The 15,547-nt window shown below is 45.1% G+C and overlaps 1 protein-coding gene across 4 annotated transcripts in view; it reads right to left on the reverse strand.

Annotated features, from left to right (window-relative positions):
- Positions 1-10,597: 10,597 nt before the first annotated feature.
- The window catches only part of SS18L1 (SS18L1 subunit of BAF chromatin remodeling complex), a 92,133-nt gene continuing 87,183 nt past the window's right edge, over positions 10,598-15,547 (reverse strand). For 2 of the 4 annotated variants that reach the window (XM_063959316.1, XM_063959317.1), the window contains exon 10: positions 10,598-13,612. In XM_063959316.1, the coding sequence (XP_063815386.1) occupies positions 13,586-13,612 (27 nt within the window). In that variant the 3' untranslated portion in view covers positions 10,598-13,585. The remainder of the gene's footprint in view (positions 13,613-15,547) is intronic. The other 2 variants (XM_063959315.1, XM_063959314.1) reach the window with 1 other exon arrangement.

A 15,547-nucleotide genomic window follows, 5' to 3' on the forward strand; every position in this document is an offset into this window, starting at 1 on the left:
CCTGAAAATTAAGTTTGCATAATGAAAAGTACCTTACTCTTAGCAGATGCACACACCTCAGGTTTAAAAAAAATATATATATAAAAAAAACAAGGTTAATGCTAATGGGTGAGATGTCTTCCAGAATTACAATGGGCCTGATATAGAGTAAATAAACCTGATAGTTGATGCACAACTCTTATGTTTCTGTATCTGCGCATGTGCCGATCTTGTTGTCAGGACTGGAGGAATTTCCGACCCATGGGTGCTAATTTACTAAGATGGGAGTTCTGTTTAAGATGGGATGTTGCCCATAGCAACCAATCAGACTCCAGGTATTATCTTCTAGAAGGTGCTAGATAAATAAGAAGTAGAATCTGATTGGTTGCTATGGGCAACTTCCCATCTTAAATAGAACTCCCATCTTAGTAAATGTACCCCATAGTTGGAGCCGTGGGTGATGTGGAGCTGAGAACCATGGGGGTTATTCCGAGTTGATCGCACGTAGCAACTTTTTGCTGCCCGTGCGATCAACTAGACGCCGCCTATGGGGGATTAGATTTTTGCATAGCAAGGCTGCGTACGCTTGTGCAGCCCTGCTATGCAAAGAAAGTTTTGTGCAGAAGTAGACTAGGGTAAGTTACTCACCCTGTGCGATCACTTCAGCGTTGCAGGTCCCGAAATTGACGTCAGACATCCGCCCCCCAAACACCTCGATACACCTGCGTTCGGATCTCCACGCCCCGAAAACGGTGAGTTGATGCCCGGATCCGTCTTCCTCCTGTCAATCTTCTTCCGGTTGCCTCTGCGACCACTTTCTTCGTTGGAGGCGTCGCTGCCCGGTGACGGCAACGACGCGCCTGCGCAATGCGGCTGCCGCGGAATGACCCCCCATGTGCAGGAAGCTGGGAGACTTTATCAGGTTTATCTGCATAAGGATGAAAGGGCTAGGGAGACTATTAATTGACCCCGAGGTCTCATCGGATACTACACTGTTGCTGGTGCAAGGTACAGATGCAGGGAGTACCTGGGTCTGGGATGAGCTACAGGTTAATAAGGAACACAACAGATATACTGCATGAGGTCACTGGAGCCATGGACGGTGATAGCTGCTACAGGAGTCTAAGAAACAATAACACTGAGAACAGAGTACACAGAGTGCTGCTGAGCCAGGAGGGCATCTGCAGGAGTGATGTTGCACTGGCAGCTATCCAGAGAGGGCGTAAATAGGGTCTCCTGTGTTCTGATTGGCCACTGAAACCAGCTGAGCGCGAGGAGCAATCCTATTGAGGGAATGGCAATCAGCTGATAATCACAAAATGGAATCTATTCAGGACAGCTGTTAGCCAGGGCTGCAGGAGGAGTCACAGAAGACCGACGGGCACCGGGGATATCACAGAGAGACCTGGATGCAGCAGCACTGCAGTGAGTACCGGGGTTTGGGGCTCATGATACTTATACTGCTGCAGTATGATTGATTGACATGATGAGGTTGTTTGGGGGAGGGGGAAGCTGCGATGGGCACCGTTGTACAAAATATGGGCATGTCGCCCTCCCATTTTGTAGGTGTGCCGGTGATCCAATGCTGCGTTACTCAAATTTGCTATGCTGGCAGGCAAAATTCGACAAAAATATTAGAACGATGTGAGTTGCTCTGAATTAGAGCCGCTAACAGCAACACGCCCTGCACTTAAGTCAGAGAAAGCCGTTCACCATGACTAACAGCATTCTTTAGGCGCGGTAACCTGCATCTCTTGGTAAGTGGCAAGCGCAATGTGGCTAATTGAATAGTTCTGGGCACTCATTCTAGGCACTATTCAGTAGCTCATTTAATTGAATTCCCCCCATGATTATGTGCATGATTATGAATTTGCATTACCAAACAGAAATACAGGTGTACCTAACAAAGTGGCCACTGAGTGTATATTTTAATAGGTTTCACAAACTGCAGAAATGATAAGAGGTCAAAGTACCGGTAAGTGCATTTTTCCTCGTAAAATAAAGATCACAATTTGCCCAAAAACAAACACATGCAAAATGTACTTGTGTAGACAACAAAATAGAAACAATTATTTCTATTGAAAGTGATTCAAGGAAAAAAATGTAAAATTGGGTTGGTCACAATAGCTACTGTAGGTAAGTTGTATGTTTTCTTTCCTTTCAATACCTAGCTAAGACACAAGTATATCGTATATCCATTGCAACTAAGCCATGTCCTCAATATTTTACACTCTGAGAGGTTGTAACGTAACTCCGTGAGATGACATGAGGGCTCTGTGAAATGTTAAAGAAGAAAAAACATCATGGAGGAGGAGGGGTGACAAAAGACTCTTTGTGAAAATGGAGGTATGTCACCGCTGTTTAGGGGAGGGAAGGAATCAGGGATCTCATCACTAAGCAGAGATTTCCTGGTCTCTGTGATGGGTTGCTTGAGCAGCACTGTGGGTGCCACAAGCTGCCCGATTGTAAGTCAGTGATCCGATGCTGCGTCCTAGGATGCAGCAGGAGGTGTCTGCTTCAAATAGACACCTCCTACTGCATCACCATACAGCACTTTCACTTGGAAGCAGCAGTGATAGCACCTCCCAACCACATCTGAATCGGCCCAGAATTGTGATTGAAGTACACGGGAGACGCACGGTCTCAGATATTTCTTTAAAATGTATTAGGGCAATCCCAGGCGGTGTATGCACCTGTATGGCCTAGCTTATGGGCGTGTTGTGCCAGTGTCACAGGCGTGTCGCTGAAAGTGGTTGCATACTCAGATGCTTAACCACTCACCTGGGAGACCATACTTGGGCAAAAAAAATGCACCTATCATAGGGCAAGGTCAGATGGTGCATCCGAAGACGCACACCAATTGTTTCAGCGTCTATGAATGCTGACTGTGGGCGTCTCAGACCTTGCACTTTCGGGCACACCAGGGAGGGGCATTGTAGCAGCATTTGCATCAAGTTACAGATGTGCAACCAGCAAAAGACGCAGACATGGGTGCAGCCCCGTAAAGTGCTATGAGTGGCACTCCTTAATATTGCCATTATACAAATACAAACAAAAAATCTAAGGTTAGAGTTCCTTTAAGAAATAAGACACACAGCAGAAACTGTTTGAAATGTTTTTATGTTTAATTAAAAGCAAATTCAAGGATGTAATGGTGATTTCTTAAAACATAGCAGTGCAGAAAAAAAAAATGAAACAATTTCTTCACACACCCCAGAGCCACTTCTAAACTATAAAGAGGGAAATCTAAAATGAGCCAGAAGTCCTTAGTAATGCCATACAATTTCAGAAATGTTATGTTGGAAAATAAAAAAAAGTTATGTGCTTTGAGCACTTTCAATGTTGTTGAACATTACTAAATAATAATAAAGTGGTCTAGTCACCTAAAATAGTGCAATCAGCCATATTATGGGTTAAATTATAATTGCTGGGAAAATCCCTAATCAGGAGGAAACCTCATGGACCACTGAGAGAGCAAGCATTTCTCCAAGGGTGCACTTACCTGCTGTAAGGTGAACAGGAACATGATGTAGTTTGCATGATCAAACTCCACCCACCTCCATTAACACCTTGGGGTAGATTCATACCAATCAGATTTTGTCCATCATTTTCTGGAATGCAACAGAGAAATGATAAACAGAATTTGATTGGTTGCTATGGCCAACAACACCACTTATCACTTTCAGCTTTAGCAAATTTGCTTACTCCCTAGTAGTAAGAGCACAATGATTTGGCTGGGGCTTTACGTACAACTATTTCACCCTCTTAATAATGTAAAATTGTATAATCTTGCACTTCATCCCACACTTCACCTCCTGAAAAGGTGGTTGGAAATTTAGGCAAGCATAGATTATGTTAATATTAAGCTTATCAGTGCCCTAAGAATGTACTTACAGGCCTCAGTGATGTCTCTGCATTCAATCAAACTGATAGGGGGCATTATTGGCTGCATCCACTGTGCACCGGTGACATTGTGCAGCAATGAGTAAGATAACAAGATGTCCCATACAAGATAGTATTAAAGCTATTATAAATTAGAAAAAAAATGCCATTTAATGACATTACTCCCATTATTTTACAAATCAGAGTAAAATAAGAATTTACTTACCGATAATTCTATTTCTCGTAGTCCGTAGTGGATGCTGGGGACTCCGTAAGGACCATGGGGAATAGCGGCTCCGCAGGAGACTGGGCACATCTAAAGAAAGCTTTAGGACTATCTGGTGTGCACTGGCTCCTCCCCCTATGACCCTCCTCCAAGCCTCAGTTAGGATACTGTGCCCGGACGAGCGTACACAATAAGGAAGGATTTTGAATCCCGGGTAAGACTCATACCAGCCACACCAATCACACTGTACAACTTGTGATCTGAACCCAGTTAACAGCATGATAACAGAGGAGCCTCTAGAAAAGATGGCTCACTACAGCAATAACCCGATTTTTTGGTAACAATAACTATGTACCAGTATTGCAGACAATCCGCACTTGGGATGGGCGCCCAGCATCCACTACGGACTACGAGAAATAGAATTATCGGTAAGTAAATTCTTATTTTCTCTAACGTCCTAAGTGGATGCTGGGGACTCCGTAAGGACCATGGGGATTATACCAAAGCTCCCAAACGGGCGGGAGAGTGCGGATGACTCTGCAGCACCAAATGAGAGAACTCCAGGTCCTCCTCAGCCAGGGTATCAATTTTGTAGAATTTTACAAACGTATTTGCTCCTGACCAAGTAGCTGCTCGGCAAAGTTGTAAAGCCGAGACCCCTCGGGCAGCCGCCCAAGATGAGCCCACCTTCCTTGTGGAGTGGGCATTTACAGATTTTTGTCTGTGGCAGGCCTGCCACAGAATGTGCAAGCTGAATTGTACTACAAATCCAACGAGCAATAGTCTGCTTAGAAGCAGGAACACCCATCTTGTTGGGTGCATACAGGATAAACAGCGAGTCAGATTTCCTGACTCCAGCCGTCCTGGAAACATATATTTTCAGGCCCTGACAACGTCTAGCAACTTGGAGTCCTCCAAGTCCCTAGTAGCCGCAGGCACCACAATAGGTTGGTTCAGGTGAAACGCTGAAACCACCTTAGGGAGAAACTGAGGACGAGTCCTCAATTCCGCCCTGTCCGAATGGAAAATCAGATAAGGGCTTTTACAGGATAAAGCCGCCAATTCTGACACGCGCCTGGCCCAAGCCAGGGCCAACAGCATGACCACTTTCCATGTGAGATATTTTAACTCCACAGATTTAAGTGGTTCAAACCAATGTGACTTTTGGAACCCAAAAACTACATTGAGATCCCAAAGTGCCACTGGAGGCACAATAGGAGGCTGTATATGCAGTACCCCTTTTACAAACGTCTGAACTTCAGGGACTGAAGCTAGTTCTTTTTGGAAGAAAATTGACAGAGCCGAAATTTGAACCTTAATGGACCCCAATTTCAGGCCCATAGACACTCCTGTTTGCAGGAAATGTAGGAATCGACCCAGTTGAATTTCCTCCGTCGGGCCTTACTGGCCTCGCACCACGCAACATATTTTCGCCAAATGCGGTGATAATGTTTTGCGGTTACATCCTTCCTGGCTTTGATCAGGATAGGGATGACTTCATCCGGAATGCCTTTTTTCCTTCAGGATCCGGCGTTCAACCGCCATGCCGTCAAACGCAGCCGCGGTAAGTCTTGGAACAGACAGGGTCCTTGCTGGAGCAGGTCCCTTCTTAGAGGTAGAGGCCACGGATCCTCCGTGAGCATCTCTTGAAGTTCCGGTTACCAAGTCCTTCTTGGCCAATCCGGAGCCACGAATATAGTGCTTACTCCTCTCCATCTTATCAATCTCAGTACCTTGGGTATGAGAGGCAGAGGAGGGAACACATACACTGACTGGTACACCCACGGTGTTACCAGAGCGTCTACAGCTATTGCCTGAGGGTCCCTTGACCTGGCGCAATACCTGTCGAGTTTTTCCCAACGGTTTATAATCATGTGGAAGACTTCTGGGTGAAGTCCCCACTCTCCCGGGTGGAGGTCGTGCTGAGGAAGTCTGCTTCCCAGTTGTCCACTCCCGGAATGAATACTGCTGACAGTGCTATCACATGATTTTCCGCCCAGCGAAAAATCCTTGCAGCTTCTGCCATTGCCCTCCTGCTTCTTGTGCCACCCTGTCTGTTTACGTGGGTGACTGCCGTGATGTTGTCCGACTAGATCAACACCGGCTGACCTTGAAGCAGAGGTCTTGCTAAGCTTAGAGCATTGTAAATGGCCCTTAGCTTCAGGATATTTATGTGAAGTGATGTCTCCAGGCTTGACCATATGCCCTGGATATTCCTTCCCTGTGTGACTGCTCCCCAGCCTCGCAGGCTGGCGTCCGTGGTCACCAGGACCCAGTCCTGAATGCCGAATCTGCGGCCCTCTAGAAGATGAGCACTCTGCAACCACCACAGGAGGGATACCCTTGTCCTTGGTGACAGGGTTATCTGCTGATGCATCTGAAGATGCGACCCGGACCATTTGTCCAGCAGGTCCCACTGGAAAGTTCTTGCGTGGAATCTGCCGAATGGGATTGCTTCGTAGGAAGCCACCATTTTACCCAGAACCCTTGTGCATTGATGCACTGAGACTTGGCTCGGTTTTAGGAGGTTCCTGACTAGCTCGGATAACTCCCTGGCTTTCTCCTCCGGGAGAAACACTTTTCTGGACTGTGTCCAGGATCATCCCTAGGAACAGTAGACAAGTCGTCGGAACCAGCTGCGATTTTGGAATATTGAGAATCCAATCGTGCTGCCGCAACACTACCTGAGATAGTGCTACACCGACCTCCAACTGTTCCCTGGATCTTACCCTTATCAGGGAATCGTCCAAGTAAGGTAACTAAAATTCCCTTCCTTCGAAGGAATATCATCATTTCGGTCATTACCTTGGTAAAGACCCGGGGTGCCGTGGACCATCCATACGGCAGCGTCTGAACTGATAGTGACAGTTCTGTACCATAAACCTGAGTTACCCTTGGTGAGAAGGGTAAACTTTGACATGAAGGTAAGCATCCTTGATGTCCCGAGACATCATGTAGTCCCCTTCTTCCAGGTTCGCAATCACTGCTCTGAGTGACTCAATCTTGAATTTGAACCTCTGTATGTAAGTGTTCAAAGATTTTAGATTTAGAATCGGTCTCACCGAGCCGTCTGGCTTCGGTACCACAACAGTGTGGAATAATACCCCGTTCCCTGTTGCAGGAGGGGTACCTTGATTATCACCTGCTGGGAATACAGCTTGTGAATGGCTTCCAAAACTGTCTCCGTGTCAGAAGGAGACATCGGTAAAGCCGACTTTAGGAAACGGCGAGGGGGAGACGTCTCGAATTCTAATTTGTACCCCTGAGATATCACCTGAAGGATCCAGGGGTCTACTTGCGAGTGAGCCCACTGCGCGCTGAAATTCATTGAGACGGGCCCACCACCGTGCATGATTCTGCTTGTAAAGCCCCAGCGTCATACTGAGGGCTTGGCAGAGGCGGGAGAGGGTTTCTGTTCCTGGGAACTGGCTGATTTCTGCAGCCTTTTTCCTCTCCCTCTGTCACGGGGCAGAAATGAGGAACCTTTTGCCCCTTGTCCACGAAAAGACTGCGCCTGATAATACGGCGTCTTCTCATGTTGAGAGGCGACCTGGGGTACAAACGTGGATTTCCCAGCTTTTGCCGTGGCTACCAGGTCTGAAAGACCGACCCCAAATAACTCCTCCCCTTAATAAGGCAATACTTCCAAATGCCGTTTGGAATACGCATCACCTGACCACTGACGTGTCCATAACCCTCTACTGGTAGAAATGGACAACGCACTTAGACTTGATGCCAGTCGGCAAATATTCCGCTGTGCATCACGCATATATAGAAATGCATCTTTTAAATGCTCTATAGGCAAAAATATACTGTCCCTATCTAGGGTATCAATATTTTCAGTCAGGGAATCCGACCACGCCAACCCAGCACTGCACATCCAGGCTGAGGCTATTGCTGGTCGCAGTATAACACCAGTATGTGTGTAAATACATTTTAGGATACCCTCCTGCTTTCTATCAGCAGGATCCTTAAGGGCGGCCATCTCAGGAGAGGGTAGAGCCCTTACAAGCGTGTGAGCGCTTTATCCCCCCTAGGGGGTGTTTCCCAACGCACCCTAACCTCTGGCGGGAAAGGATATAATGCCAATAACATTTTAGAAATTATCAGTTGTTATCGGGGGAAAACCACGCATCATCACACACCTCATTTAATTTCTCAGATTCAGGAAAACTACAGGTAGTTTTTCCTCACCGAACATAATACCCCTTTTTGGTGGTACTCGTATTATCAGAAATGTGTAAAACATTTTTCATTGCCTCAATCATGTAACGTGTGGCCCTACTGGAAGTCACATTTGTCTCTTCACCGTCGACACTGGAGTATCCGTGTCGGCGTCTATATCTGCCATCTGAGGTAACGGGCGCTTTAGAGCCCCTGACGGCCTATGAGACGTCTGGACAGGCACAAGCTGAGTAGCCGGCTGTCTCATGTCAACCACTGTCTTTTATACAGAGCTGACACTGTCACGTAATTCCTTCCAACAGTTCATCCACTCAGGTGTCGACCCCCTAGGGGGTGACATCCCTATTACAGGCAATCTGCTCCGTCTCCACATCATTTTTCTCCTCATACATGTCGACACAAACGTACCGACATACAGCACACACACAGGGAATGCTCTGATAGAGGACAGGACCCCACTAGCCCTTTGGGGAGACAGAGGGAGAGTTTGCCAGCACACACCAGAGCGCTATATATATATATATATATATATATATACAGGGATAACCTTATATAAGTGTTTTTCCCCTTATTGCTGCTGTATCTTTAATACTGCGCGTAATTAGTGCCCCCCCTCTCTTTTTTAACCCTTTCTGTAGTGTAGTGACTGCAGGGGAGAGACAGGGAGCTTCCCTCCAACGGAGTTGTGAGGGAAAATGGCGCCAGTGTGCTGAGGAGATAGGCTCCGCCCCCTTATCGGCGGCCTTATCTCCCGTTTTTCTATGTATTCTGGCAGGGGTTAAATGCATCCATATAGCCCAGGAGCTATATGTGATGCATTTTTTGCCATCCAAGGTGTTTTTTATTGCGTCTCAGGGCGCCCCCCCCCCAGCGCCCTGCACCCTCAGTGACCGGAGTGTGAAGTGTGCTGAGAGCAATGGCGCACAGCTGCAGTGCTGTGCGCTACCTTGTTGAAGACAGACGTCTTCTGCCGCCGATTTTCCGGACCTCTTCTGCCTTCTGGCTCTGTAAGGGGGCCGGCGGCGCGGCTCTGGGACCCATCCAGGCTGGGCCTGTGATCGTCCCTCTGGAGCCAATGTCCAGTAGCCTAAGAAGCCCAATCCACTCTGCACGCAGGTGAGTTCGCTTCTTCTCCCCTTAGTCCCTCGATGCAGTGAGCCTGTTGCCAGCAGGTCTCACTGAAAATAAAAAACCTAAACTAAAACTTTCACTAAGAAGCTCAGGAGAGCCCCTAGTGTGCACCCTTCTCGTTCGGGCACAGAGATCTAACTGAGGCTTGGAGGAGGGTCATAGGGGGAGGAGCCAGTGCACACCAGATAGTCCTAAAGCTTTCTTTAGATGTGCCCAGTCTCCTGCGGAGCCGCTATTCCCCATGGTCCTTACGGAGTCCCCAGCATCCACTTAGGACGTTAGAGAAATGCATTTTAGATTTTTCCTAGACTGATCATTATTTCAGGAGGGGTATTAAAGACTCATACAAAATGTTAACTATTCAGAGAGTTTAAAATACATGATTAATTGACAGATGTTTCTGTAATGAAAAACATAACTTAAAAGACATAAAATACTAACTCCGTGAGCTTCAGATTGAAAATAATCACCTCAGTTATTTGAAGCTGCAAATGGCAGCCATTTTGTTTATTTTAGCTTTTTAGGAATGTATGTGCTTGCTTTTACAATAGTTTTTTTCCTGCAGATAGTCTGTTGAAAAAGTACGTAATTGAAAATGTATGCAATTGCTCATATATAATAAATTCAATTATATAGTAGCAAGTGCTCAGTTCAATACACTTTTATATTAAAGTCTCACTTATGTGGGTACTTAAAAAAAATTCACATTCTTTGGGAGCAGAAAAATAAGTGCTTTGCTAGAAGTAAAATACAGTATGTTCTTACGGTCTTGTACGCAGCCTATGTAAGATTTGCTAAATACGTTGTTCTCTCTAGGTGTACATTGAGACTTTTTTTTCACCTTCTTTTATATATTTAAGTAACATTTACTTCTGCTGCCCTCGGCTACAACACACAGTTAATACTTGGACTTGATGGAATTATAGAGGAAAGCCAACTGGATAAAGTAATATAAAATCTTAAAACTAATCGAAACATAGAGGAACCTTAGAAATGAATTGTGTGCAATTCATTCACACAGCCAATAAATGGCAAAGTAGTTATTGAAGATGTATAAAGAAAATGGGCAATCCAGTGTACAATGGGGGTAATTCCAAGTTGATCGCAGCAGGAATTTTGTTAGCAGTTGGGCAAAACCATGGGGGTAATTCCAAGTTGATCGCAGCAGGATTTTTGATAGCAACTGGGCAAAACCATGTGCACTGCAGGGGAGGCAGATATAACATGTGCAGAGAGAGTTAGATTTGGGTGTGGTGTGTACAATCTGCAATCTAATTTGCAGTGTAAAAATAAAGTAGCCAGTATTTACCCTGCACAGACATAAAATAACCCACCCAAATCTAACTCTTTCTGCACATGTTATATCTGCCTCCCCTGCAGTGCACATGGTTTTGCCCAGTTGCTATCAAAAATCCTGCTGCGATCAACTTGGAATTACCCCCAATGTGCACTGCCGGGGAGGCAGATTTAACATGTGCAGAGAGAGTTAGATTTGGGTGTGGCGTGTTCAATCTGCAATCTAATTTGCAGTGTAAAAATAAAGCAGCCAGTATTTACCCTGCACAGAAACAAAATAACCCACCCAAATCTAACTCTCTCTGCACATGTTATATCTGCCTCCCCTGCAGTGCACATGGTTTTGCCCAACTGCTAACAAAATTCCTGCTGCGATCAACTTGGAATTACCCCCAATGTTTTATCAACAGTGCCAAAATATAGTAGATGCAGCATAAGCTATGGAGCTGAAAAAGGGCACGGCTGCCCGAAACGTTGCTGTATATTTCAAATATTGTAAATAAACTCTTTGTTGTTAGAATCACAACTTGGAATGCTGTTTTCCATATCTATATCTATATATTGTATATACGTATAGACACCCAGTTGGCAACACTCAAGCTGAACATGTATTACTACAATATATATCTTGCTACCTCTCTTTTAAGTGTAACGTGTGGCATTATAGAATTAGCAAAACCAGACTTCCCTCTACAACCACTGAAAAGCATACATACTGTACATCTCCCATGAGTAAAGCAGTACTAAATAAACATAGAAATCAGGACAGATATACAAAGACTCTTGCTTCTCAAAAAGTTAAATTATACTTCAAACAATAAATAAGCACACAATCAAACCCAGACAGTGCAGTGAACACCTCACTCATAAAGACAATACTTTTTAAATTACTCTATTTCAAATGAAACGTGAATAAGACAAATAACATAAGACCTGTGAACTTCTGCCCTCTAATGGTCATACAACACCAGCACATATCAAAACCATTTCTATTCTCGCATGGTGGCAGAGAAAGCACTGCTGGACTCTCTCATCTTCTGAACATTGGCTGAGCAACACCACTATGATGGGCACACAAAGAAACACCCCACTACCTCCCAGAACTCTGCACAAGAAGAGAAATCCCTTTGAATGTGTCAGCAAGGCTTTTTTGATTAGAACACATGTACTGTCCACTGTTGGGGACACACAAAATGATCCAATATGACAAGGCATCTTATAAGAGTCATGAATATGCAGTATTTGCAGGGCCCAGGGGCGATTTAAGAAAGGCGGGGGCCCTCAATCCTCTCTGCAGTACAGTAGATTATGAAAACATGGCACCTGTCATGTTCCTGGTGACAGATCTCTATTGCGCATGCGTGAATCACCAGGAAAATGGCCGCTGCAGGACTCCGGAGAGGTAAGTAATTAAACATAGGTGCAGGTTGTGTGGTGTTGGCCCCCTTGGGCACAGGGGCCTGTGTGCACTGCAATCACTGCATTATACAGTAGATACACTTATGGTAGGACCCTTTACCCAATACACCCCTGAACTATCCAGCCTGGGAATGGTTTCCACTATGCTGGTTGCTAACCTGTTGTAGTGAGAACTGTATCCCTCAGACAGTTTCACTAAAGCAGTTGAACCCCATTCTCATTGTATAAGTAAGAACCTCTTGAATTGTCGAGCAAAAAAGTTTGGTTGAAGAATTTTTGAGGTGGGTGCAATCTGTCAGTATTTTTGAATTATTTATTTGCTGTATTTATTGGTCATTCATCCAACAGCGTTTCTACATGTAGTGCACAAACTGGAAATCCCACGTGCTATTAAAACGAATAGGAAAAGCTTAATACCACTTACATTATCAACAGATTTGCACATACGGCATATCGTCACCAAGTGAACCACAGATCAAACAATTGATAAACACACTGGCAACTGTATAGGGGTTATGTAATAAGGCCAGCGTTTTCAGAAGCAGAGCGATTCTGGCGATCTTGGCTTTAGACTAAAAGCGTCAATAATTTAAAAGGCAAAATAATTATGTCTACTATGCACAACAGAATTTCTGTTAGGGAAACTGAAAAAAAAACAAAAAACCATGTTATACGTAATCAATATGTTAAACCCTGTTTCATTTGAACTATATTGCATGTGAATCTTATAAGATGCCTTTTTAATACTGAAACTATTTGCATTTTATGTTTAGTGGCCCTTTCAAGCCATTCAAAACATTTTGTCTACATGCGGATTCCAATGTCTATTATACCACCATCATTTTATTACTGCTGTTGAAGTGCACCAGTCACTTATACACAGTTGAGGCAGCCAGTGAATAGATGGAAGGCAGAGTGTGTAGCCACTGATTCTTAGTAAGCTGGCTTTCTCAGTGATGTCACTAGTTCCAAGTAAAAACATAGGCTGATTACTTATAAATACTGGTTAAGCTCACAAAATGGCTGCCTCTTCCGTGTACAAGCAATTGTGCATGTGACCTTTCCTAATCCCCTTACACAGAATGAGACAGCCACATACTGTTCAACCATTCAGCAATTCTGATCTGCTGCAAAGCACATCTGTGCATTTTGTATTAGGGCGTAGTCTTGTCCCATTACAGTCTGGATACATCACTGGTGTAGCATGTACCACCTTCACCGGGAAACCATACTTTGTATTTAGCACTCGCTATGGTAGCATGACAGATAACAATGAATGGACAAAACATTGAACTTTTAGTTCTTCCTTTGACTAGACCAGGTGTCATATTCATTCCATGGAGAGAGTCTAGGTTGGTTTAATTGCTCCTTTTCCTCCATTTTGGAATCATTAAGTGCGGCAAGGAGTTCAGGCAAGTATTATTGACAGTCCTGCTAGCTTAGACCAGGGGCACAGATGTTGCAGGGTTATTGCTGGTAATTTCCATACTGACCCTGGAGATAAGGGATAAAAAGACAAGAATAAATGCCACAGGGCCACCCTACTTGCACAAACTGAGAGGAATGTGAGGAATTAAATAATCAATAAGGTCTGTTAGTGACAATGAATGAACAACAAGCAATTGAAAAAATAGAGACAGGGAATATGAGAAGATAAGACATACTGAGGAAATAGGAAAGAAAGGGACTGAACCCCCCCTTCCCCCTACCCACAGCCTTTTAAGGGGAAAAGAATACAGGACCCGAGGACCTCAGAGAGCATATAGAGGACACATTAGGAGCTATAATCGGCTACCTGCGCATGCACAGTCCGGAAGAATCCTTACTGCGCACATTTGTGTGGGACATTACTATTAACGGAGACGGCTTTTGCATTCCATGGGTTCAGGATGCAGACTGGGAGGTGACAAAGTCTTTTTAAAAGGTGGAGGTGTTACGGGCGTGTCGTGGGCGTGTTATGGGAGTGTTGTGGGCTTGTTATGGGAGTGTCGTGGGCGATTCCGTGTCAAAAAGGGGCTGCTTGAGGAGTCAATGTTGTGTCTTATGGTGCGTCGATAGTGGAGAAATCATATCCACCAGAGCACTTGAGCATTGCTCACATGAGCATAGTGGGCGTCACAGGGCTTTGCACGATAGTTAAAGCATTCTGCTTGTGCACTATGAATTGCATGTTTTCACACTGCGGGCACCAATGAATCAGGCCCATAGTCACAGGAAGAAAGGAGAAGAAGAGAGTACAAACTGATAAGATATACAAAAAGGTATACTGAGGGGAAAAAAATATGGAAAATGAGTGGTAGACAAAAAAAGAATAGAAAAATATTTAAGCCTTAAATATAAAAATAGTTCAGAAGCCTAAAATAAAATAAGTAAAGTATAGTGCTAAAGGAAAGGAGAGGGAGGAAACGGGTCAGAAGTCAAGCAAGGGGGAAAATAAGAATTTACTCACCGGTAATTCTATTTCTCGTAGTCCGTAGTGGATGCTGGGGACTCCGTCAGGACCATGGGGAATAGCGGCTCCGCAGGAGACAGGGCACAAAATTAAAAGTTTGACCACTAGGTGGTGTGTACTGGCTCCTCCCCCTATGACCCTCCTCCAAGCCTCAGTTAGGATACTGTGCCCGGACGAGCGTACACAATAAGGAAGGATTTTGAATCCCGGGTAAGACTCATACCAGCCACACCAATCACACTGTACAACTTGTGATCTGAACCCAGTTAACAGTATGATAACCGAAAAGAGCCTCTGAAACGATGGCTCCCAACAATAATAACCCGATTTTTGTAACAATAACTATGTACAATTATTGCAGACAATCCGCACTTGGGATGGGCGCCCAGCATCCACTACGGACTACGAGAAATAGAATTACCGGTGAGTAAATTCTTATTTTCTCTGACGTCCTAAGTGGATGCTGGGGACTCCGTCAGGACCATGGGGATTATACCAAAGCTCCCAAACGGGCGGGAGAGTGCGGATGACTCTGCAGCACCGAATGAGAGAACTCCAGGTCCTCCTTAGCCAGGGTATCAAATTTGTAGAATTTTACAAACGTGTTCTCCCCTGACCACGTAGCTGCTCGGCAGAGTTGTAATGCCGAGACCCCTCGGGCAGCCGCCCAAGAGGAGCCCACCTTCCTTGTAGAGTGGGCATTGACAGATTTAGGCTGTGGCAGGCCTGCCACAGAATGCGCAAGTTGAATTGTGCTACAAATCCAACGAGCAATCGTCTGCTTAGACGCAGGAGCACCCAGCATGTTGGGTGCATACAGTATAAACAGCGAGTCAGACTTTCTGACTCCAGCCGTCCTTGAAATATATATTTTTAATGCTCTGACAACGTCCAGCAACTTGGAGTCCTCCAAATCGCTAGTAGCCGCAGGCACCACAATAGGCTGGTTCAGGTGAAACGCTGACACCACCTTAGGG

Source organism: Pseudophryne corroboree, chromosome 3 (genome assembly GCF_028390025.1).
Source record: "Pseudophryne corroboree isolate aPseCor3 chromosome 3, aPseCor3.hap2, whole genome shotgun sequence".
Classification (NCBI taxonomy): Eukaryota; Metazoa; Chordata; class Amphibia; order Anura; family Myobatrachidae; genus Pseudophryne; species Pseudophryne corroboree.